The sequence below is a fragment of the Bos taurus genome, chromosome 13 (assembly GCF_002263795.3).
Source record: "Bos taurus isolate L1 Dominette 01449 registration number 42190680 breed Hereford chromosome 13, ARS-UCD2.0, whole genome shotgun sequence".
NCBI lineage: Eukaryota > Metazoa > Chordata > Mammalia > Artiodactyla > Bovidae > Bos > Bos taurus.
Window position 1 is genome coordinate 72,889,621 of NC_037340.1, and position 24,227 is coordinate 72,913,847.

Sequence of the window (24,227 nt, forward strand, 5' to 3'; positions counted from 1 at the left end):
CTGGAACTCTCTTGCTTTTTCTATGATACAGCTGATGTTGGCAATTTGATCTCTGGTTCCTCTGCCTTTTCTAAAACCAGCTTGAACATCTGGAAGTTCATGGTTCACGTATTGCTGAAGCCTGGCTTGGAGAATTTTGAGCATTACTTTACTAGCGTGTGAGATGAGTGCGATTGTGTGGTAGTTTGAGCATTCTTTGGCATTGGCTTTCTTTGGGATTGGAATGAAAACTGACCTTTTCCAGTCCTGTGGCCACTGCTGAGTTTTCCAAATGTGCTGGCATATTGAGTGCAGCACTTTCACAGCATCATCTTTCAGCATTTGAAATAGCTCAACTGGAATTCCATCACCTCCACTAGCTTTGTTCGTAGTGATGCTTTCCAAGGCCCACTTGACTTCACATTCCAGGATGTCTGGCTCTAGGTCAGTGATCAGTACATCCCCAAAATTGCATACTTAAAAAGGAATTCTTTTTTGTATGACAATATTCAACTTTAATTGAGCCTTCTGTCCTTTATCCCAGAAGTGGTAGAGTCAGAGCAGGAACGAAAACCCCTAACTCCCCAGACCCTTGCACCCGCTCCCAGCCCATTTAGCACCTAGCAGAGACTTCTGTGTCCTGCTGGTCCACGTGTGTCAGTCCTCATCTCCCTGGGACTCGTCTTGCTCCAGGGGTAAGAAAGGGGCTAGATTGTTTAACGCCATCTCCTGGATACTGCTTTGAGCTCTTGAGTCCTCCTGGACCACACAGTTTCTCTCCTGAAAGCGTTTCACTGTCTTTACCAGGACATCAGTATTATTCTGCTTGAAAGAGGGACCTAGGATATTGTCTCAAAAACTGTACAAAATATATGGGCGGGGAGGTGGAGGGCGCTGAGGATTTTAATGGACTGCGGTCAGAAGCGGAGAAGGCAATGGCACCCCACTCCAGTACTCTTGCCTGGAAAATCCCATGGACGGAGGAGCCTGGTGGGCTCCAGTCCATGGGGTCGCTGAGTCGGACACGACTGAGCGACTTCACTTTCACTTTTCACTTTCATGCATTGGAGAAGGAAATGGCAACCCACTCCAGTGTTCTTGCCTGGAGAATCCCAGGGACAGCGGAGCCTGATGGGCTGCCGTCATGGGGTCGCACAGAGTTGCACACGACTGAAGCGACTTAGCAGCAGCAGCAGCGGTCAGAAGGCTAGTAAAGCCTTTTTGAGGTTACCACTTTCTGAAACGGACTTCATGAACACCAAAGCAGGAAGCAAAGAACTACTGAATCAAGATTCCAGAGCAAGAATTATGCACAAATGAGGGAAAGGAGGCCTAAGGAAGAATGGAAACTCGCTCAAAGTCACTTGGCTAAAGACAGACAGATGTCGGTCCCTGTATTGTAGTTTTAACCTTTGGAGCAGCCAGTCCTGGCGGCAGCTCTGGAATTTTGAAATGCTAACCCTGAGGTCTAGGTTTGAAGACCTATACTTCATTGGTTGACTCCGTTTCCCTTTCATAAAATAGCAGGATCCGTTTGAGAATCTAATGAGGTGACGGATGTAATACACCAGATGACATAGTTAATATGTTCTTGGCAAACGGCAGCTCCTTTCCTTCCTTCTCGAGGCCCCAGCTTCCCCAGCTACGCCACCGAAACCTGTGCCTCGCAGCCAGCCTCTCCCCAGATTCAGGAACCCACGGCGCGGTTTCGGCCACCAGGTGGGGACTGAATGCTTGTCCCTCAAGGAAAGGTCGCACATGCGCACTCACGGGGGCGGCGCCCCACCTTCCCACGCTCTGTGTACGTCACTTCCGGCGCGAGCGGCCGGGCCGGCTGGGCAGGGAGTGCGGGTCTGTTCTGTGCGCGCTGCCGGACGAGGCTCCCGCCGCCGATTGACCCGCGCTCCGCCCCGTAGCCGGGCCGGTGAGTGCCCGCGAGCCCGTGTGCCCGGGGGACGGGGGAGAGGGACCCCCGAGAGGGAGGGATGACCGGAAGTGGGGCACCCGCGTAGGGAGAGACCCCAGGAAACGGGGACCCCTGGGGAAGGGGTGACAACCGGAAGTAGGGGGCCTCGGAGGGTTGTCGACGCGGTGAGGGGGCTCTTGGGTCTCCAGGAACGGTGGATTCCTGACCTCTCCTGGGGGAGGGTGGGGAGGAAGGTGATGCTGGAAAAATGTTAGGCTCCAAGTGAGGAAGGTTCTCGGCTAACCCCTAACAAATCGTGTTTGCACCCATCTATATGCCCACCCATCGATTCCTTCACCAGATTGACCGAGTCGTGCGCTGTATTCGATACCGCCAGGGCCCTGGCTAGGTGCAGCGTGGAGCCCAGTGTGGAGCCCACGTCTTTGCTCTGCCTCACGCGATGGGTACCCTTGGGCCCTTAACCTCTCATCCACTGTTATTTACAGAGCACCGTCACTGTCCAAGCATTGGGGAGAGCAGTGAATGTGAGAGGCAATTTGTCTGCTGCCTTGAAATTCACATTCCAGTGGGCAGATCCCTCTTTGTAAAACAGTAACAGTATTAGTGTTCTCACCAAATATTGTGAAGATTAAACGAGAGATGGATGTAAAGTGGTTATCATAGGGCGCCATACATGGTAAAACATGCATGAACATGTTATCTCTTGTCATCATTCCACTGAGTTAAATTTCATAAAGCAAGCAATTATATTGAACGTTGCTGTGTGCCCAGCACTTCTAAGCATAGTGCCTTCCACAGGTGATCAGTAATTATTTGATAAATGAATGGATGGGTAAAACTGACTCAGAAGAGTTTCGGATAAACACACATGACACTGGACTGCAGTTTCTAAAAGAGAAATAGGAACCGAGTGCTGTGGAACACTGGAGTTAACCTGGAGAAGTCAAGGAAGGCTTCATAGAGGAGGTGACTTTGAAGCTAGGCCTGGTTGGAAACAAATGAGGTGAAGAAACTCCCAGACAGAGGTATCAGAAATGCATGAGGTGTTCATTAGTTTGTTTTGACTGACATTTAATGTGCATTGAGAGGAGGAAAGGTGGGAGAGGGGCCGGAGAGGGACTTTGAGTCTAGTCTGTAGTCCATGGACATTACAGTCAGTTTTCGGCCAAGTAATGGATTGGAATTACGGGCATCTGTTGGCGACTCCCAAGAAAACAGAGCCCAGGGTGGGTCCTGTGAACCATGATTGTTGATCTGTTCCTCACTCAGCATACCTCTGCCAAGCAGATTAAACTCATTCAACAAATATTTATGCAGCGCAGGCTATATGTCTGACACCCTGTTAAGTGCTGTGTTTAAGATGATAAACAAGACAGTTGTGGATATTGCACACAAATTGCCTACAATTGCCACAGTGAGAGAAGTGCTATGCCACAGAGTTCCTGCAGGGGGCGCGGGGTGCTCCTAAACTGACCGGAGTCGGAGAGAGATGTCTTCCCTGCTTCAAAGTGGTCATCCCTGACCTGGATTATTTCAGTAGCCTCTAAATGGTCTCTTTGCTGCTGTCTTCATCGTCTTACAGTCATCCTCTTACATTCTCGAGACAACCCAGTGATCCTTTTAAAATCTAAATCCGATCATATCACTCTACTCAAACCCTCCAAAGTGAGTAACTAAGCTCTTACTGGCCTACAAAGCCCAGTACCAGTTGGGACCCCAGTTCCTCTCTAAATCCATCTGCTAATATTCTCCGCCTTGTGCATTTGGCTCTTGCCATACTAGTCTCCTCCCTATTCCTTGATAAAGCCGGGCATGGTCCTGCCTCAGGCTTTGCACTTTCCTACCCCCACAGACCTACATGGCTTGCTCCCTCATCTCTTTCATCTTTGCACACATGTCACTTGATCTGGGTGAGGACTTCCCTGATCACCCTACTTAAAACTGCAGCTCTTATCTCCAGGTATATCCAACCCCCTTACCTGCAACCTCTTTGCCTGCTTTATTTCTCTCCATAGCCCTTATCATCTTCTAGTAGACTATACAATTTATTTTGCTTATATTCTGTCTCCCTAATGAAAATGTAAGCTCAGTGAAGGCAGGATTTTTTCTTTGCTCACTGCTGTATCCCCCAGTGCCTGGTCAAGGGCCTGGTACCTATTAAGTGCTTGGTATCTGTTGAATGCATGAAGTGACATCTAATAGGGTGTTGGCCAGAGGCACTGAAGGAAGAGCCTGCTAGTCAGAGAAAACAGGATGTGCAAAGACAAGAAGACCACCTTTGGGAGAAAATGAAAGAAGCTGGGCAGGGCTGGAGGTTAGCACACAAGCGACAGAGTGGGCAGACCTAAGAGTTGGAGGAGGTAGCCTGGTCACTGTGGCTGCTGTGGCCTGTGGGGAAGACTGGCTGTGTATGCACAGAGGCCCCAAGACAACCCCTGCCTTCCTTGTGGAGCTCAGAGTTGGGGAAGAGTGACAGCCCATGGACAGAGAGCTTGGGCTTCAAAACTGGGCAACCTTGCTGGAACCTTATTCATGGAATATCTAAGGCAGCTATTTTTTTTTTTTTTCATTTAGTGTGTTAGTTCAGCTCTTCTAAGAAGCAGACACTAGGGTGAGATTACAAATGGAAGAAATTTAATGGTGGCAACACATAAAAGGGAGGGGAAACTGGAGAAATCAGGGAGAGCTGCTGACAGCTATGTGAGCCTGGTCCCTGTGCAGGAGGTTTGGGCAAGAAGTCTTGGACTGCAGTAAAGGCTCGGCCAGGCTGATAGGGGATCCTCAAGGTTAAAGTTGCCTGTTGGAGGAGTCCTACGTTTCACTAATTCATTGGCTGGAGCCAGTCTGGAAAGTGTACATCCCCTGGGTGGTGGATCCAGAGGGACAGCAGCTGGGAACACCCATCAGTTATGTTCCACCCCCGCAGGAGATCTGGTCAGTTTTACAGCCGCCATGCCAAGTCATGTGTGGGTATGGTAAAAAATTTTAAAGGACAGTGAAGAGTCTCCTTTTCTCTTAAATGTTCAGTGTCTGGTTCTGTTGCTTAAAGGGAACCATGGTTAACAGTTTTCTTGTACTTTTCTTCCAAAAATTTTAGGTGCATTCACAAGTATATATTGTTAAAATATAAATACAAGTCTTTTTTTTTCATACTTTCCTGCAACCTGCTTTCTTTTTCCTTAACGTCAATTCATAAAGAGCTATCTAATTCCTTTTCATTACCAAATAGTATTCCGGGCATATGGTAATATTATTTAACTAGTCTCCAACAAGGAGATGGAGGTAAAGTATTTTCAGTCTTTTGCCATTACAGTTAATACTTGTAATGATCATCCATATTTTACACACACATATAAGTACATAAAAATGGAATGCTGGGCCAAAGCATAGTTTTTTTTTAAATCAAAGTATAGTGAATTTATAATGTTTCAGGTATATAGCAGAGTGATACAGTTATACATATGTATCTATTTTCAGATTCTTTTCCAGTACAGGGTATTATAAGATACTGAATATAGTCCTTGTAGTCCTTATTGATTATGTATCTTACATATAGCAGTGTGTATCTCTTAATCACGAATTCCAGACTGGCTCCAGCCAATGAATGAGTGAAACGTAGGACTCCTCCAACAGGCAACTTTAACCTTGAGGATCCCCTATCAGCCTGGCCGAGCCTTTACTGCAGTCCAAGACTTCTTGCCCAAACCTCCTATATTTCCCCCTTTGGTCACCATAAATTGGTTTTCTACGTCTGTGAGTCTATTTCTGTTTTGTAAATAAGTTCATTTGTGTCCCTTTTTTTTTTTTAGATTCCACATGTAAATGATACCATATGACATCTGTAAGGGTATGTGGTTTGGAATCTTGATAATTGACACACTGCCCTAAAGAGGCTATGTCAGTTAATTCTCCCAACAACAAGCCCATCAGAATCCCTGTTTTGTGTTTTTGCTAATCTGACATTCAAAGGTGTTTTAGTTTCCATTTCTTTTATTACCAGTAAGGTCAAGCACCTGTTCATACCTCTGTGAGCAAGGGGTGTGTGTGTGTGTGTGTGTGTGTGTTCATACCTCTGTGAGCAAGGGGTGTGTGTGTGTGTGTGTGTGTGTGTGTTCATACCTCTGTGAGCAAGGGGTGTGTGTGTGTGTGTGTGTGTGTGTGTGTTCATACCTCTGTGAGCAAGGGGTGTGTGTGTGTGTGTGTGTGTGTGTGTGTGATGAGCGGTGTGTGTATCCTGCTGGAGCTGCCCCGGGGCTGGGTTGTACTGGACCTGACTGTGATTCAGATACTCCTCCAGGAGAGAACCACTGTTCTGAGGATTTGGGCTTGAGGATAGCATCTCTACCCACCTCCCTCACGCCACTCAGGGGTTTGGAGTGACCGATGCCAGTGCCGGGCTTTCTCGGCATCAGGCAGGGCTTCTGATTCGCAGGGATCCTGGGAGCTAATGTCAGAAGAAAGTGACTCGCTGAGAACCAGCCCTTCCGTGGCCTCGCTTTCGGAAAATGAGTTGCCGCCGCCTTCCGCCCCCGCCGGCTACGTGTGCTCGCTGACCGAGGACCTGGTGGCCAAAGCCAGGGAGGAGCTGCAGGAGAAGCCGGAATGGAGGCTCCGCGACGTGCAGGCCCTGCGGGACATGGTGCGCAAGGAGTGCCCCAACCTGAGCACCTCGCTGGAGGACGCCTTCCTGCTGCGCTTCCTCCGCGCCCGCAAGTTTGACTACGACCGGGCCCTCCAGCTGCTCATCAACTACCACAGCTGCCGGAGAAGCTGGCCCGAAGTCTTCAACAACCTGCGGCCTTCCGCCTTGAAGGAGGTCCTGGCCTCCGGCTTCCTTACCGTGCTGCCGCACACCGACCCCAGGGGCTGCCACGTCCTCTGCCTCCGCCCAGGTACCGCGCTTGCTGGGGGCGCGGGGGAGGGATGGGCGTGGGTACAGTCTGGGATGTGTCTGCCCAGGATGCTCTGTGTGTGTGTGTGTGTGTGTGTGTGTGTGTGTGTGTGTGTGTGTGTGTGTGTGTCTGCCTTATTCCCTTTTGTCCCCTCCTGGCCTTAGTCACAGCTAGACCCAGAATCCTTCTTAAGAGGACAGGAGCCGAGACCACCATTCTCCTGTCTCTGCTTCTGCCTGTCTGTCAGTCTGTGTGTCCCTCTGGGCCACGTTTTCTGCTGCCCTTTGCACATCTTCACACTTCTGTCCGAGTACTGGCTTTTGATCCCTCTGTACACCCCTCAGCTTACCTGGCCACCCAAATAAGTTCCTTCAGTGCAGATTCCAGATTTCTAGGGTTGGGAATCTGGTGAGCTTAGAAAGCAACCCAGGGCTGCTGGGACACCCCCATTCCTACCCTGTCACTCCTTAGTGAGCAGGTGAGGTACAGATATCAATGTCTGCCTGCCTCCTCTGACTTCTCCCCCCTCCCCTCTGCTTTGTGAAGTCAGTGAAAAGCTTCACGTCAGATGCACTTTTCCATCTCAGCAGTGCATGATGGTAATTGAAATGCCTGACATTTCCATGATGCAGTAGTTTGCAATGGGGGTAGTTTTCTCCCTATTCCCTCCCCCACCAAAGTATCAGAAATGCGAGAGGAGGCTTTTTGGTTAACATAGAGACCAAGGGGTCCTAGAACTCAAGCATTCTGATTCTCTGTCTTCCTTTCCTTCTTCCCTGACCCTAAATACTTAGTACACTCAGGAGAGTTCTCTGCTCTTCCCCCTGCCTCAATATTTTCCGTCAGAGCCAAGCTGAGAACAAATGTGAAAGTCAGATGGCTGTGTTCTTCTTCCCAAACATGCCAGGAACATGAGAACCTGCTGGGCACCCTTTCTGCTCCTGTGCAAATAACTTCTTAAAGGGACAGCTGATGGGGAGTGGAAGCCTCCCTCTGTCTTGAGACCCCCACGTTACCATTTCCTTTAGTCATTTACCAAAGCTTGTTGGGAGACCAGCCTTTTCTGTGTACCAGGCACAGTATTAACTGCTTTACCTGCTGTTTTAGGTGTTTTCTAAAATTAGGTGGTGTTCATATTAAAACAGGGCTTCCCAGGTGACTCAGTGGTAAAGAGTCTGCCTGCCAATGCAGGAGACATGGGTTCCACCCCTGGGTTGGGAAGATCCCCTGGAGGAGGAAATGGCAATCCAATCCAGTATTCTCTTCTGGAAAATTCCATGAACAGAGAAGCCTGGCTGTCCATGGGTTGCAAATAACTGGACATGGCTGAGCAACAGAGCATGCATGCACGCATTTTACAATAAACAAGGTGGTCGAGCAGTCAGGGCACCAGGAAACCTGGAAACCAGTCAACGGGACTTTCTGCTGCTCCTCTGTTCTCAGCTCATATGAATATTACAAAACAATCAGATGTTACCACACTGGTTTTGCCTGTTTGCGTGCTTTCAACTCTTAGCTCCTGAGATGGATTTCGCCCCCCCATATGTCTGGAGCAGATTTGAACACCTCCCCACAAACTCGTCATTTTAGCAGGAGGCAGACAGATTTTTGTTCTCAACTAGCTCCCCTGGTGGCTCAGCTGGTAAAGAATCTGCCTGCAATGTGGGAGACCTGTGTTTGATCCCTAGGTTGGGAAGATCTCCTGGAGAAGGGAACCGCTATCCACTCTGGTATTCTGGCCTGGAGAATTCCATGGGTTGTATAGTTCATGGGGTCGCAAAGAGTCGGACACGACTGAACGACTTTCACTTCACTTCAATGTGAAATAAATCTGGAAGGTGTTGGGTTTGCCTTTTTGTAAGCTCTTTTGAGACATACGTGATTGTAAAGGATGACAGCCAGTCTGTAGAAGCAGGTTTAATTGGCAGCACTACAGATAGCAAGCTGGCACAATTTTTACACAAAGATTTTTTTGTATAGAATATTGAACATGTCACAAATCTCATTGCAGACAATCCAGTGGAGTTTTATCTTTCTAAGATAAAAGAGACACACGTATCTTGGTGGGATTTTCTTGAGAATAGTAGATAACACTCAAAAGTTGTCATTCTCATCTTTTCCCCAAAGAAAGAAAGACTCCTCAATCATATGGGGAGCATTAAGGGAGCAACCAGCCTGGAAAGGGGAGTTTGTTCAAGCTACACCATTGGGAAACCATCTCCATCTCTGCTGTCCTTGGTCTGGGCTTCATCCTCGGACCAGCTCTTGCCTCATGGGTCCCTGGGTCTCAGGCTCCCAGCCTCACCACTACAAGACAGAAGAGAGATCTCTTCCTGAAGGGTCCAGGTCCTTTGGGGCCAAGAATTGAGTCCCTGTGCTTCTTCTTGACCTCACTTGGATTACTTGCTGTGGCCGGGAGGATGCTGTGCCCACACTGGCCAAGCCTACCTCTGGACCCAGGAGTGAAGTCACTTTACACACTCAGTATGGCTAGCATGGGAAGAAGTGGTTCCCCCCAAGGAAGATGAGGGTGGTCTTACGAAGATAAGGGCACTTGTAATGCAGAAGGCGCACATGTCCATTAAGGCAAGCATTATTATCCCATTCGACTTAGGAGGAGACGTAGGCCCAGAATGAGGAGAAAACTTACCCCAGGTCACACAGCTAGGAAGATGCAAACCCCAGGTGAGTCTGACTTCAGAGCTCACGACTTCATCTTCAACACTCAATTGCTTTTCCATTTCAGAACGTGCTGCTATGTTTGGAGTCAAGAAGCATCAGCTCCCACTTAAAGATCTAAATAGTCATGCCAGTAGAATTCTTTTCCATTTTTAAGCAACGGTTTAGGAAGGAGATAAATCCTGGCCTATCTGATTACGTGTTTGTATTCATTTCTGTAACATACTGTCTATCTTTTACGACCTTAGACAGGTGGATCCCGAGCAACTATCCAATTACGGAAAACATCCGAGCCATATACCTGACACTAGAGAAACTCATTCAGTCTGAAGAAACCCAGGTGAATGGAATTGTAATTCTTGCAGACTACAAAGGAGTGAGCTTATCAAAGGCATCTCATTTTGGCCCTTTTATAGCCAAAAAGGTGATTGGCATCCTTCAGGTATGGCTCCTATCTGTCATGTACCTGTCCTGTGGCTGTTTGTCTTTCCCAGGGCCCTGTCTACCTCCAGTTCCACCTAATACACAAACCCCACCTCCCGCGCCTCCCCACAGTCAGGACAATACAAAAGCATTATGGGAAGAAATGTAAAAGTCCAGTTCACCACTCATTCTCATCAAGGTCTCCAGTAGTTACTGGGCAAAATCAACTTTAGGACAAGAGCCCAAAAACCAGAGAAATGCTTTCTGCTTTGTTTGTTTGTTTGTTTGGGGGGGTGGTTTTTTGGCCCAGAAGACAGAGAAATTCTTGACAAATGGAACTGAGATGTTTCTGCTGAGGTGATGGAGCCTCTCCTTTTTTCTGCAGAACCTGGGCTCAGGGAACCCTGCTGGGCTGTTTTGGTCAGAAGCTTTTCACACCTCATGTTGTGCATTTCAGAACACAAGTCTCTGGGAACCATAAAGTTCTTCCTGCGTCTGCAGTGTGTGAGATGGTTTGCACATGCAAAGTGCTTGTTTTTTTAATTGAAGTATATACTTGCTTTACAGTATTATGTTAGTTTAAGGTGTACAGCAGAATGATTCAGTATTTTTATAGATTATACTCCATTAAAAGGTATTACAAAATAATGGCTATAATTCCCTGTGCTGTCCAATATATCGTTGTTGCTGCAAAGCACACTTACAGCCATGGTAAGCCATTCAGCCCTTCAGGGAATTCTCTGAGATACACAAGGTAAGAGTTATCTTTCCTTGTTGATAGAAGAGGAAACCTTCAGGATGTAGTCTGGCAGCCTGGACCCTCATTCATCAGACCCAGTCGATGGGGTGCTGTCTCCTGTGAGCTGTGGGGCACCAGTGATCCCACGATTCTCCCCCATCAAATTCCATGGTGTTTGAGCCTGTCTTGTGCACCAGGCTGATTATTTAAACATTTAAATGTCACTTCCAGTCATTATCAGAAATGTGAATTCTTGTGTGGAGGTAATACTTGGGCTTCCCTTAGCTTCCACTCTTCTTTGCTTCTGCCAAATATTGTGCAGATTCAAGTGTCAGGATAATGCATTCAATCAGTGGTTTTCTAGTCCTGTAAGATGGTCTGGGGGACAAAAAATGTTCCAGGGTCAAGTATGTTTGGGAAATACAGCATAGCATGCCCCTTTCTTGTGAATTTCAACATAAACATTTGCATACTGAAAGCCTGACCAGTCCCGCAGTTAAGGAAACCTGTTTGACTGTATTTAGTCTACTGTTTCTCAAACTCAGTTGCTTACCACAGAACCCTTTTTGCATCACAGGCTAGTAACATCCTGAGAAATACACTTTGGGCAACACTGATCTAGAAGGCCTGATATTTGTTAGATCTGACCACACAGGCTCAGACTGTTTTTTTGCCCTAAGGAGGGCAGCTATCCACCTGCTTGCCTAACCCTTTCCTAAGCCAGCTCTGGGTCCTTAGATAGACTCTTTGCCTGAGACCCATCTTCCTGTCTAGCCCTGACTTGGGCTGTCTTTGAAGAGACTGGGAGAATCAGACCAGACTGATGTTGGGGCTAAAAATGGGGAAGGCAGGCTGTGGTAACTGAGTTTTCAGATTCTTAACATCGGGATTCTAACATTCCCTTCCCTTCCCTTCCCCCACAGGATGGTTTCCCCATTCGGATCAAAGCAGTCCATGTAGTGAATGAACCTCGAATATTTAAAGGTATTTTTGCCATCATAAAACCATTTCTGAAGGAGAAGATAGCAAACAGAGTAAGTGATGATCCTATCAAAGATACTTTAATTTTTTTTTTATGCTTCCTTTTCTGTGACATCTCTAAGTTTATTGCAACAACTATAAACTTATTATTCTTTTTTTTTAAGATTTACATATTTATTATTTTTTGTTTCACTGGGTCTTCATTGCTGTGCGTGGTCTTCTCATTGCAGTGGCGTCTCTTGTTGCAGAGCACGGGCTCTACGCACATGGGCTCAGTAGCTGTGGCTCGTGGGCTCTAGAGTGCTGGTTCCGTAGTTGGGCCACATTTAGTTGCTCCACGGCACATGGGATCTTCCCAGATCAGGGATCAAACCCGTGGTTTCTTCACTGGCAGACAGATTCTTAACCACTAGACCACCGGAGAAGCCCAGTTTATCATTCTTGCCTGGGACTACTAAGTTGGAAAGTACGAGGTTTCAGATAAAATAAGTGAACAGTCTTTTCTGTGAGGGGAAGATGAAATTAATGGGAAAATAATACTTGACTGTAGAGAGAGCAGACCCAGGGTTGTTTTTGTAGGAGCATCTCTGCTCCATGATCATTTAGGCTTTTTAATATCCTGGCCTGGGCGTTGTGAACCAATATCATATTTTATGTATGCTGCTGCTGCTGCTGCTAAGTCGCGTCAGTCGTGTCCGACTCTGTGCGACCCCACAGCCGGCAGCCCACCAGGCTCCCCCGTCCCTGGGATTCTCCAGGCAAGAACCCTGGAGTGGGTTGCCATTTCCTTCTCCAATGCATGAAAGTGAAAAGTGAAAGTGAAGTCGCATAGTCGTGTACGACTCTTAGCGACCCCATGGACTGCAGCCTACCAGGCTCCTCCGTCCATGGGATTTTCCACACAAGGGTACTGGAGTGGGGTGCCATTGCCTTGAGGACGTGGCAAAGGGTGGGCATTGGGTGGGCAGTTAAAAAGAGTCCTGGCAATTTCTGACTGTAGCTCCTTGTGCTTTAAAACTGTTGTCTATTTGTCGCTCAGTCGTATCCAACTTCTTGAGATCCCATGGACTGTAGCCTGCCAGGCTCCTCTGTCCATGGGATTCTCCAGGCAAGAATACTGGAGTGGGTAGCCATTGCCTTCTCCAGGGGATCTTCCTCACCCAGGGATTGAACCCAGGTCTCCTGCATTTGCAGGCAGATTCTTTACCATCCAAGCTATAGGAAAGTCCCTGTAGCTTAAATTGTTTAAGCCTTTCCATTTACTTAATTTGTTGTCTTACTGTGTGAAGTTTGTAGAGTAATTCAAGGTTTATGAGATCTGTGAGTTTATAGTTTAATTTTTATGTTAGAGAGGATAGGTGACACTTTAAAAAGACAGTCTGGGGACTTCCCTGGTGGTCCAGGAATTAGGACTCTGAACTTTCACTCCAGGGGACCTGGGTTTGATCCCTGGTTGGGGAGCTAAGATTCTGCAAACCGCAAGGTGCAGCCAAAAAAGAAAAAAACAATAGTCTTCCTCTGACCCTGAAGAGCCAGTGATCTTTTAAACTTTCCGAGGACCATGACTGAAATGTGATGGGTGGTAGGCCTAGGAAAATGGTTATGGTCACTCACATACTCTTCAATTTTGTTCTCGCTTTCAAAGAGGAAATGTAGAATCTCATTTGTGAGGGAGGGAACTTGAAATCCAGATTCCCAGGCCTTTTCCCCAAAGATTTCAACTCGTCAGTTCAGGGGTAGAGCCCAGGAACCTGTGCTTTTAAGACTTCCTTAGGTGATTCTGCTGCACTGTTAGGATTGAGGACCTCTCAGTGTGGCCTCCCACCCTGGGTTTGAACCCATGTTGCTTCCTGGAGCTTCTGTTTGGAACCTGCTTTTACCAAAGCAGTCTTTGGGCAAGGTCTTTTACATCTACGAAATGACCTTACTGGTGTCCAATAATCTGTTCAATTGGTCCATCGTATGGTAATTCATCCACTCAAAACTATTTTTTTATCAGCTTTGTGCAGATATGGTCTCAATGAACAAAACAGACCAAAATCTCCACCCCCAAGAAGCTTACGTTCTAGAGAGACAGACAGTGAGTTATGTCTGTTATCTAGGATGAGAAGGTGCTAATGCTATGGAGAAAAATAAAAAAGAGAAAGGAGACAGCAGGTTCTGGAAGGAAAGGAGCGGTAGTATTCCGTAGGATAGTCAGAGGTGGTGTCATTGAAAGTTGGCGTTTGAGCGAAGACGTGAATTCATGAGGGAGTGAGCCTTACAGGGATCTGGGGGACTCTGAGCCGGGCGGGGGGCGGGGGAAGCAGGCCTGGAGGAGCCCCAGCGGGGTATGGGAGGAAGGGGAGGCAGAGGTGTAACGGGCCAGACCGTGTGGGCCATCATGTGGACTCTGGTGTTTAGTCTGCGTGAGATGGGTGCACTGGAAGTCCATGTGTTTTAGAGGAGTGACTTGATCTGACCTACGTTGACGAGTGCTTAGGCTGTGGTGGGACAAGGGTTTAAGCACAGAACGGAGGAAGACACTCTGAGAATCCAGGAAAGAAGGGATGGTGAACTGGTCCCACTAGGGTAGCAGGGAGGTGCCAGAATGCTGGAGGTATTTTGAAGGACCAGCTAACAGGATACAGGGTGTGAGGGAAAGAGGGTGAAGGATCCTCAAGCTTTTCACGGCACTGGAAGAGTGGAGTTGGCATCAACCATTCCCTTATTCATTCAATAGATGTGTGTTTGAACACCTTCTAGTAAAGGTTATGATTAACCCAAGGACTTGTGTGCTTTCCTTTCATTCTCTGTAGTTTTTCCTTCACGGGTCTGACCTGAACTCTCTCCACACAAACCTTCCAAGAAACATCCTCCCCAGGGAATACGGGGGCACGGCTGGAGAGCTGGACATCACTGCCTGGAACGCGGTGCTGCTGGCCTCGGAGGAGGACTTCGTAAGGGAGTTCTGCCAGCCGGGCCCTCCCTGTGACAGCATCCTGGGCCAGGCCCTGCCGCCCGAGGGGCTGAGCTCAGAGGTGCCCTGTGATGACTCCATGCGGGCCATGAAATCGCAGCTGTACTCCTGCTACTAGGCAGTCCCCCGCGAATGTCACCATCTTTACAACCTTTCCTTCTTTCTTCGGAGAGGCCCAAGGAGGATTCGAGGTGCCAGGGATTGTCTTGCTCCTTGGAACGGAACTGTAGCATGGAGGAAAATCCTGGACAGCTCTGAGCCATAGGGTGAGGCTTGGGTGGCTTGAATGACTCTGTGGAAGACATGGAGAAAGTCCCCCAGCAATTCCAAAATATTTGGAATCCCAGTGTGCAGCCATGAATGTGGAAGCCGTATCTGGTTCTTAGAGAGCTCAAAGCAAGAAAAATGAGGACCAACGTCACTTTGATCCCACATTCCAGGAGAAAACCCCGATTGGCCAGGCAGTGCATTCCTGTGAGACGGTTTGGCCGAGCCTGCCAGGGGGCCACATGTGAGATGATGAGATTGTCTTGAAAGAGACTACAGACCTCTCTCATCTTGAAAGTCAGAGGTCCATCACTGGGTCTGGAAAGCACCTTCACTGAATCATGCAAGAGGACAGAAGCAGCACCTCCTGATCAAACTCGGGAACCAGGGGCCTTATGTACCTCTGGGATTCATGGGTTGAATCTTGCAATAGAACCTTAAAGTTTTTCCGAACCCATAAAGCCTTAGTCCTGGTTCTCAAAAGAATCATACATGATCCTAGACGCACGTGATTTTACTCAACCAAGAAGCCTGGATGTCAGTCCTGTGTAGCTAAAAGAATTCTGGCCTAAGAATTATGAGACTTGGGCCCCAGCCTTAGATGTGTTTCTGTGGACAGGACACACGAGCCTCTGTGGCCTCCAGCCTTCTCATCTGTAAAATCAGGCTGAATGAAGTGACGATGAGGGCCCTTTTGTCCACTAACGGGGCTCTGCAATTTGGTTATTTATTGAATGTTAGACATTGGTTTTCTGCCTAGAAAGAGCACTCTCTAGATACCAGTGGTTGGATTCTGTATTTTTGCGGTATGCATGGGCCTTCCCAAGAGGGATGCGTCATTGCTTCGGCCCTGTCTTTATAGAAACCAGTGGATCAGCAATACCCATTTTCCTTTCACAGGGAGGGTAGTGAAGGCAGATGCGATGCCCATGATCTTGGATGAATTCCTTCCATCTCTGAGACTCTGGCTTATATTTTAAACTTGGCGATGGTAAAGGGTTAAATTAATTGGCATTCTTAAAATTTGGCCTCTGGAAATAAGGGCAAGTTATTCTGGGACACCTGCACCCCAACCCACTTGAGTTTCTATCTCTCATGTCCAGCCAGATTGAATGTTAGTTCTGCATTTTAGCACTTTAGACCCTTCCTGTCAAGAACTTAGCCTTAGCCCAGGCCTCAAATTAGGTGGTTCATCTGATGGCTTTTGACCTATTTCCTTTCATTCATTCCATGCATATTGTGGTGTTAAAAAGTGACAAGTACCATGCACTGTGTGTGTTAGCTTCTCTGTGCACTTGTTAGAGCAGCAGCAGGCAAACTGAATGACTCAGTTAGGACTAGAACAGTCCTCTGACACGTAAAGGCCAATCAGTTGTTTATAAGCTATTTTTCTCTCTCTAGCACTTTTTAAAATGTCTGGAGAAGTTGTTGGTGGAAATGACTTAGCTCATTCATGCCAATTCTAGGAAGAACTGTTTTCACCATAGATACTAACCTCGGATGCTCTAAGGACCTGGCTGGGTGGGAGGTGTCAAAATACACCCCCTGGCTGCCTCTAGTCCCATCTAGACGATGCCATGACAACGATGGCATGACCACCACTGCCGAAAAGGTCTAAATGGGACAAGCGGGATGGCTGTAGTAATGAGTGCAGAACCCAGCTGCCTGGGAGAATCGGTCACAGGTTTTCTTAGGTCCCAAAGAGGACAGAGATTAAAAAACAAAACAGAAAATTTAGACATGAATCATTCAGCCCCAAATTTCCAAGGTTTAAACTGTGCATTGCATTCCTGGCCAGTTGACTTTGTCCATGTGTCTTAACGTGGGGACGGCCAAGCTCACCTCCAGAAATTCCTCAAAGACCAGGGAGGGTGTTGCCCATTTCCCAGACCTTCCCAGTTAGATCAAGGAGCTGTTTCGTTCGGCTTCCGAAAGGATTCAAAGCCAAGGGCTGTTCTACCTTCTGGAGCTGCTGGAGCTGCTGTGTTTTATGTTGGCTCCAGGAAGAGCAAGTGGTTTTGGCACTTCAGGAGGCTTGGTCCGAGCTGTGAAAGCAGGATCTCCCTGGGTGAAAGACGTGGGGGTCTCTGCCTGGCTTCTCTCTACAGCTGCCTCAGCAGGGCAGGGGAATGACCACAGGGGCACCCCGGGAGTTTCACTCAGCAGTGGGAGCAAGTAACTGAACACCAGGAGAACTGAGTGTTTTCCTTAAGGTAAAAGTTTTGACTCATTTCAGACACCTGAAAAGGAACATTTCCTGCAATTCAGGGCTGTGTGCTGTAGGCAAGAGAAAGAAATAGTAAACCAGGAGACCCAAGTTCCAGCTTTACTTTGCCACATGACCTTGGTCAGCTGCTGAACATCCCTGAATCGTCCTATGATGAAGGGGGTCTACACTTGGGAGCCCTGAACCCTCTGTTCCTGGCATCAGGGATTTGTTCTCCCCCACCCACCCCTACCCCCGCCATCTGAATGACTTTTTAGGTAGTTTAGGTCTGAATGAACTGACACCTAACGCTTCCAAATGAGTCTGTAAGCTTGGGTAATGGGGAGGGGGGTTTTTCCTTCTCTACTGTACAGAATTCTGGAAAATTGTGCTTCTTCCTGGAATTCTGTTCTTTCATGGCCAGAGGCTGGGAGTAATCTACAGAAATAGCCAAAAGTGCAACAACCCTGGCTTCCCCTCTCGAGTTTCCTATTTTCTGTCGGCAGAGGTGGCCTCAGCTCCCTAGTACTTCATCCTGCTTTCACAAGGAGCAGCCTGTCCTTCAGTCAGTTCAGTCACTCAGTCATGTCCGATTCTTTGTTACTCCATGAACCACAACACGCCAGGCTTCCCTGTCCTTCACCAACTCCTGGAGCTTGCTCAAACTCATATCCATTGCATCGGTGATGCCATCCAACCATCTCATCCTCTGTCATCCCCTTCTCCTCCCGCTTTCAATCTTTCCCAGCATCGGGGTCTTTTGCAAGGAGTCAGTTCTTCGTATCAGGTGGCCAAAGTATTGGAGTTTCAACTTCAGCATCAGTCCTTCCAATGAATATTCAGGACTGATTTCCTTTATGATTGGCTGGTTTGATCTCCTTGCAGTCCAAGAGACTCAAGAGTCTTCTCCAACACCACAAAAACAAAAGCATCAATTCTTCAGCGCGCAGCTTTCTTTATAGTCCAACTCTCACATCCATACATATGGAAAACCATAGCTTTGACTAGACGGACCTTTGTTGGCAGAGTAATGTCTCTGCTTTTTAATATGCTGTCTAGGTTGGTCATAGCTTTTCTTCCAAGGAGCAAATGTCTTTTAATTTCATGACTGCAATCACCATCTGCGGTGATTTTGGAGCCCAGATAAAGTCTCACTGTTTCCATTGTTTCCCCATCTGTTTGCCACAAAGTGATGGGACTGGATGCCATGATCTTCGTTTTTTGAATGTTGAGTTTTAAGCCAACTTTTTCACTTTCTTCTTTCACTTTCACCAAGAGGCTCTTTAGTTCTTTTTCGCTTTCTGCCATAAGGGTGGTGTCATCTGCATATCTGAGGCTATTGCTGTTTCTCCCTGCAATCTTGATTCCAGCTTGTGCTTCTTCTGGCCCAGCGTTTCTCATGATGTACTCTGCTTATAAGTTAAATAAGCAGGGTGACGATATACAGCCTTGATATACTCTTTTTCCTATTTGGAACCAGTCTGTTGTTCCATGTCCAGTTCTAACTGTTGCTTCTTGACCTACATACAGATTTCTCAGGAGGCAGGTAAGGTGGTCTGGTATTCCCATCTCATTCAGAATTTTCCACAGTTTCTTGTGGTTCACACAGTCAAAGGCTTTGGTGTAGTCAATAAAGCAGATGTTTTTCTGGAACTCTCTTACTTTTTCCATGATCCAACGGATGTTGGCAATTTGATCTCGGGTTCCTCTGCCATTTCTAAAACCATCTTGAACATCTGAAGTTCATGGTTCACATACTTTGAAGCCTGGCTTGGAGAATTTTGAGCATTACTTTGCTAATGTGTGAGATGAGTTCAATTGTGCAGTAGTTTAAACCTTCTTTGACATTGCCTTTCTTTGGGATTGGAATGAAAACTGACCTTTTCCAGTCCTGTGGCCACTGCTGAGTTTTCCAAATTTGCTGGCATATTGAGTGCAGCACTTTCACAGCATCATCTTTTAGGATTTGAAATAGCTCAACTGGAATTCCATCACCTCCACTAGCTTTGTTCGTAGTAATGCTTCCTAAGGCCCATTTGACTTCACATTCCAGGATGTCTGGCTCTAGGTGAATGATCACACCATCGTGGTTATCTGGCTCATGAAGATCTTTTTTGTACAGTTCTTCTGTGTATTCTTGCCACCTCTTCTTAATATCTTATGCTTCTGTTAGGTCCATACGAATTCTGTCCTTTATGGTGCCCATCTTTGCATGAAGTGTTCCCTTGGTATCTCTAATTTTCTTGAAGAGATCTCTGGTCTTTCCCATTCTAGTGTTTTCCCTTATTTCTTTACATTGATCACTGAGGAAGGCTTTCTTCTCTCTCCTTGCTGTTGTTTGTAACTCTGCATTCATATGGGGGTATCTTTCCTTTTCTCCTTTGCCTTTAGCATCTCTTCTTTTCTCAGCTATTTGTAAGGCCTCCTCAGACAGCCATTTTGCCTTCTTGCATTTCTTTTTCTTGGGGATGGTCTCAATCACTGCCTCCTGTACAGTGTCACGAACCTGACATTGCTCAATGTCACGAGCCTGTCCTTAGAGCTTTACAAACACTTCAGTTCACAAGATACTACATTTTTGCCAGAAAGAGAGTCAGGGTAATAAGAGATATTTTCCCTGAATTCCTGTGAGATGTTGAGCCTTCCAGAAATCTCCATGTGTGGGCAGTTACTTTAAATGCCATCTGATTCTCAGATCAGTTATGGGGTCGCTTTTTCATTTGCGTAGCCAAAAGCTATGGTACTGTTGTGGCATTATCATAATACCTCATTTTAAGGTTTTCCTTTGAAACCACTTCTTTCATTTAGGAAGTAAAATGTCCGCTAAGCTAATGATGTGTGGCTGTCCTGTGCCATGAGAGGCGTGGAGATCACAAACAGAAAACATGGCAACTGTTCAGGAAAGATGTCTAGTCACGCTGGACATCTGAAAAGTCACACTTTTCAGTATTGAGGTCTGTGAGTTTTGTAAATCTCGACTAAATTCCCTCCTGCTCTCCTGACGCAGAAATGGCTTGAAATACAATACATAATGTCAGAGTCAGATATTCTTCCTTCACGGCGCTTGCTCCGTGCAAAGGCCCAGGGTGATTTGTGAATGGCCTTGCTAGTGACCGTTCCGCTCTCTGCCAATCAGCCACTCATCTTTTCGTCTCACTGGGCACCACGTTTTGCTGGGCAGTTAAGTAGCTGCCGTCCACTGGGATTCTTAGGGATATGCCTTGACCTCTTGGCATATCAGGTGGGAACCAGTTACAGGTAAAATACTTAAAAGTTCTCTGGGGCCAAGAGCCTCTGACAGTGACTCTGAAGGGGTTAGAGATGGACTAATTGGGACCAGATTGGGGCATCATTTCGGCCACTGGTTGCCTTCCTTGCTTCAAACTGAAATTCAGTTTGGCTTCAAGTATAGGGACACGTGGTGGTGGATTCATCTACTTCAGTGTTTGTTTTGACCAAAAGTTTATTTTTCTAGTGCATTTTCTAAGTCAAAATGGTGAAAACATGTAATTTTAGTATGCACGACTGGGTCTTAAATAATAAAAAATCTCTGTAAGGCTGTGTGTGGAGTTCTTTTGTGACTATGGCAGTTTGGGTAAAGGTTCTAAGTGTTTTATTTTTCATGGCCAGGGCTTCCAGCTAGTAAAGAGTCCACCTGCAATGTGGGAGACCTGGGTTCGATCCCTGGGTCAGGAAGATCCCCTGGAGAAGGGAAAGACTACCCACTCCAGTGTTCTAGCCTGGAGAAGTCCATGGGCTGTATAGTCCATGGCGTCACAAAGACTTGGACACAACTGAGTGCCTTTCACTCCCTCACAGTGGCCTGGGGACAGCCTCTCACCTGCTGAGGCCGGAAGGGGGCACTGTGGCAGCACGTGCATTTTCCAGGCAGCAGGCCAGCTGCCTCTGAAGATCAGATGCGGTGAGAGGACAGCAGTGTGAAGAAAGGAAGTGGAGCGAGATGTCCACAGTGACACAGAGGGCCACTCGCGAGGCCCAGGTGTACTTCCCAGACTGGCCTTGAACCCTGATAGCTAACAGTCCCTGAGTGCTCTTATGGGCTGTGCATCCATCTTGTTAAGTGCTTCATGTACAAAATGTCATTTAATCTTCAAGCACCCTGAATTAAATATTATTGCCCCTGGGGGAGAAGTAAGGTACAGAAAAGCAGCTTGTCCAAGGACCCACAGCTATTAACAGTTAAGTAGCACTGGGATTCAAGGCCAGGCACTCTGACTGGAGCCCACAATCTCCTCCTGATGGCTGGAGTCAGCCCCCAGACAGACCATAGAAAGAAGGGAGGTATTTATAGAGTCAGAAAGCGTCAGTGTAAAAAGTGGCTTGTTTTCTGGCTTCCTGGAGAATAGAAAGCAGAAGTTCCTAATCTCTTGAGGCCCAAATTGTAACTGAACACTTTATTCTGGAAGCACCTACAAGTGAACACAAACTCCTTGAGGGTGACTTGGGTGTGGCCTGCTCAGCTCTGGTCCCCTGGTGCTTAGCTGTTTCTCTGCCCTCTGTTCATCTCCCCAGAGGAGACAAGAGCTAGGTCCCCGTCTGTGGCGGGTCTGGTGTGTTGGGGATGGGCCAGTTGAGAAACCCTCGGAATATCCATACGTTTACTGCTGGCTTTGATGATGCAACAGTTAGTACTTAACACTGCAACATACCAGCTCTTCAGGTCAGCATTCTCAAAGAACTTAGTCTGTTTCTCACGTCTGGAAAGACAGAGTTCATGGCTTCAATTCTTTTTACCTCCATAACAGTGTTAAAAGGATCAACTTAGGTACTTTAGAAGCCATAGGAGTTTTTTCTACGAGTTTTCTAAAATACCCCTTAGTTTTCTCCAGTGCCCACGCCTCACAGTACTTGTTCAGCACTTCTACACAATAAATGGCACCAAATGTTTCATGGTATTGTGTTTAAAGCTGCTGAGTATGGATGAGGACCTCCCTTGTGGTCCAGTGGCTAAGATTCTGCACTCCCAATGCAGGGGGCCCGGGGTTCAATCCCTGGTCAGGGAACTAGATCCTACATGCTGCAATTAAGAGTTCACATGCTACAACTAAGACCCGGCCCAGCCAAATTAATAAAAATTATATATATATATAATTTTTTTAAAAAGCTGGTAATAAATTCCTTTAAGGGCACTACTTTTGTGGAAAAAAAGAAGAACTTTAACCAAATGTTTGCTCTCTTATCTGATAAGGTACCAACCCTCTTGGAATACACTGACCCAGTAGGACAGCAGTTACTGCTTTCAGGGAGCTACTAATTTTCCTTCATTAATAATGGGTAGAGAGCCAGCTGGCCTGGCCCCCCTACATGAAGCAGTCTCTATAGTTTATCTCGTCTCCTACATCCTTTTGGGCCAAGGGAGACTGGGATCTAAATCAGCCCTGGATTTGTTTCTCTGCTTTGCTTCTTACTAAAGTGTCTGTGGGCAAGACACTAGCCTCTCTACATCTCAGTGTGATCTACAAAAGGGGAGAATCATCACCACTTTACAGGGCTGTGGATAATATCTGTTCCTTGCTTGGGACGTGTTGCTATTTGGGGGCAGCTCTCATTTTTCTTCACCTGAGGATGCAGGCACCATGTGACTGAAGTCACCCAGCAGTAGTGAGGAGCCCGCTGAGCAGGTGGCCCGATTTGGGCAGTAAAAAGGATGGAGAGACCGACACAAAGTGTAAAGAGATGAACAGCAGCTCCCATTAATAAGCACGACCCTGGCATCTGCCATCCATCCACAGAGATCAAACACATGCCTCATAGTACTGAATATTCACTTTAGCCTCAATGTGTAAAAAGAAAAATATCATCAAGCAGGGACTTGGAATGAACACAAAAGTTGTTGGGTTTAAATTAGGTCTGAGTTGTGGTTTGGTCCAGAACATCAAAAGCACGGAAAACCAGGTCCACAGCCATTCTTTGGGAGTATCTTTGATCATCAAGAGTTTTATTTCCCATCCAACAGAATGCCTAGCAAGAGCAACCTAGAAAGGGAAATCCGAGAAGGGCCGACAAGCTTTCTCCCAGCTCTAAGCATGCAGAAGTGGCAGCCACACTGTTGTCTTTAATGAATTCCTAGGGCACACGGCTGGCCTTGGAGCCAGGGCCCCCAGTCAGCAACAGTGGGGGACAGACAGGCCTGCCTCATGGCGATGAGGCACCAGGGGACTCTTCTAGAATGCGACGACACCATGAGGTCTGAGGATTCAAAATACCCCCTTGCTTTACAGTGGAATCCTGAGCTTCCCTAAAATACTGTTTTTTTTTAATGCATGTGTATAATTCAGCACTCAACATGTATAATTCACTTGAGTCTTGAGTACACCAACCTGGACAGCATATTAAAAAGCAGAGACATTACTTTGCCAACAAAGGTCCATCTAGTCAAGGCTATGGTTTTTCCAGTGGTGGTCATGTATGGATGTGAGAGTTGGACTATAAAGAAAGCTGAGTGCTGAAGAACTGGTGCTTTTGAACTGTGGTGTTGGAGAAGACTCTTGAGAGTCCCTTGGACTGCAAGGAGATCCAACCAGTCCATCCTAAAGAAGATCAGTCCTGGGTGTCCATTGGAAGGACTGATGCTGAGGCTGAAACTCCAATACTATGGCCACCTGATGTTAAGAGCTGAAAAAACCCTGATGCTGGGGCAGATTGAGGGCAGGAGGAGAAGGGGATGACAGAGGATGAGATGGTTGGATGGCATCACCGACTCGATGGACGTGGGTCTGAGTGGACTCCAGGAGTTGGTGATGGACAGGGAGGCCTGGCATGCTGTGGTTCACAGGGTCGCAAAGAGTCGGACATGACTGAGTGACTGACCTGAACTGAACGGAACTTGAGCACACTACTGGCTGTCCCAGCAACAGGCCAGCTTGAACTTGCTCTTAGAACCAAGCAAAGCAGGGACTCTGCCCCCTCGGTTTTAAAAGAGAATTTGTTATTTCAAATTAATATCGAAGTTATCATCATGAGAAAAAAATAAAACCTTTATTGGACTCTGTTACACTTATTTTACAGTTTAGTATTGCTTTTAAGTGACATAAGGTGGGGGAGGGGTGGTACACGGTGATGTTTTTAAAGTTCAGGACCCTTAAAAGTCTTAATCTGGCTGGCCCTTCTTTAAGGAAAATGGGGTGACTGCTTTACACCGGCAGAGTAAGGGG

General features: G+C 47.0%; 1 protein-coding gene across 4 annotated transcripts; it reads left to right on the forward strand.

Annotated features, from left to right (window-relative positions):
• Window positions 1-1,787: 1,787 nt before the first annotated feature.
• Window positions 1,788-20,613, forward strand: TTPAL (alpha tocopherol transfer protein like). Of its 4 annotated transcripts, XM_025000646.2 has the most exons (7): window positions 1,788-1,903; window positions 2,705-2,931; window positions 5,716-5,753; window positions 6,339-6,798; window positions 9,726-9,919; window positions 11,563-11,673; window positions 14,419-20,613. In XM_025000646.2, the coding sequence occupies exons 3-7, from the start codon at window positions 5,739-5,741 to the stop codon at window positions 14,695-14,697; spliced, it is 1,059 nt and encodes a 352-aa protein (XP_024856414.1). In that variant the 5' UTR covers window positions 1,788-1,903; window positions 2,705-2,931; window positions 5,716-5,738; the 3' UTR covers window positions 14,698-20,613. The 4 variants fall into 4 exon arrangements, with proteins under 4 accessions (XP_024856414.1, XP_015329645.1, XP_005214787.1 ...); XM_015474159.3 differs by lacking the exon at window positions 5,716-5,753; XM_005214730.5 differs by lacking the exon at window positions 2,705-2,931.
• The last annotated feature ends 3,614 nt before the right edge of the window (window positions 20,614-24,227 follow it).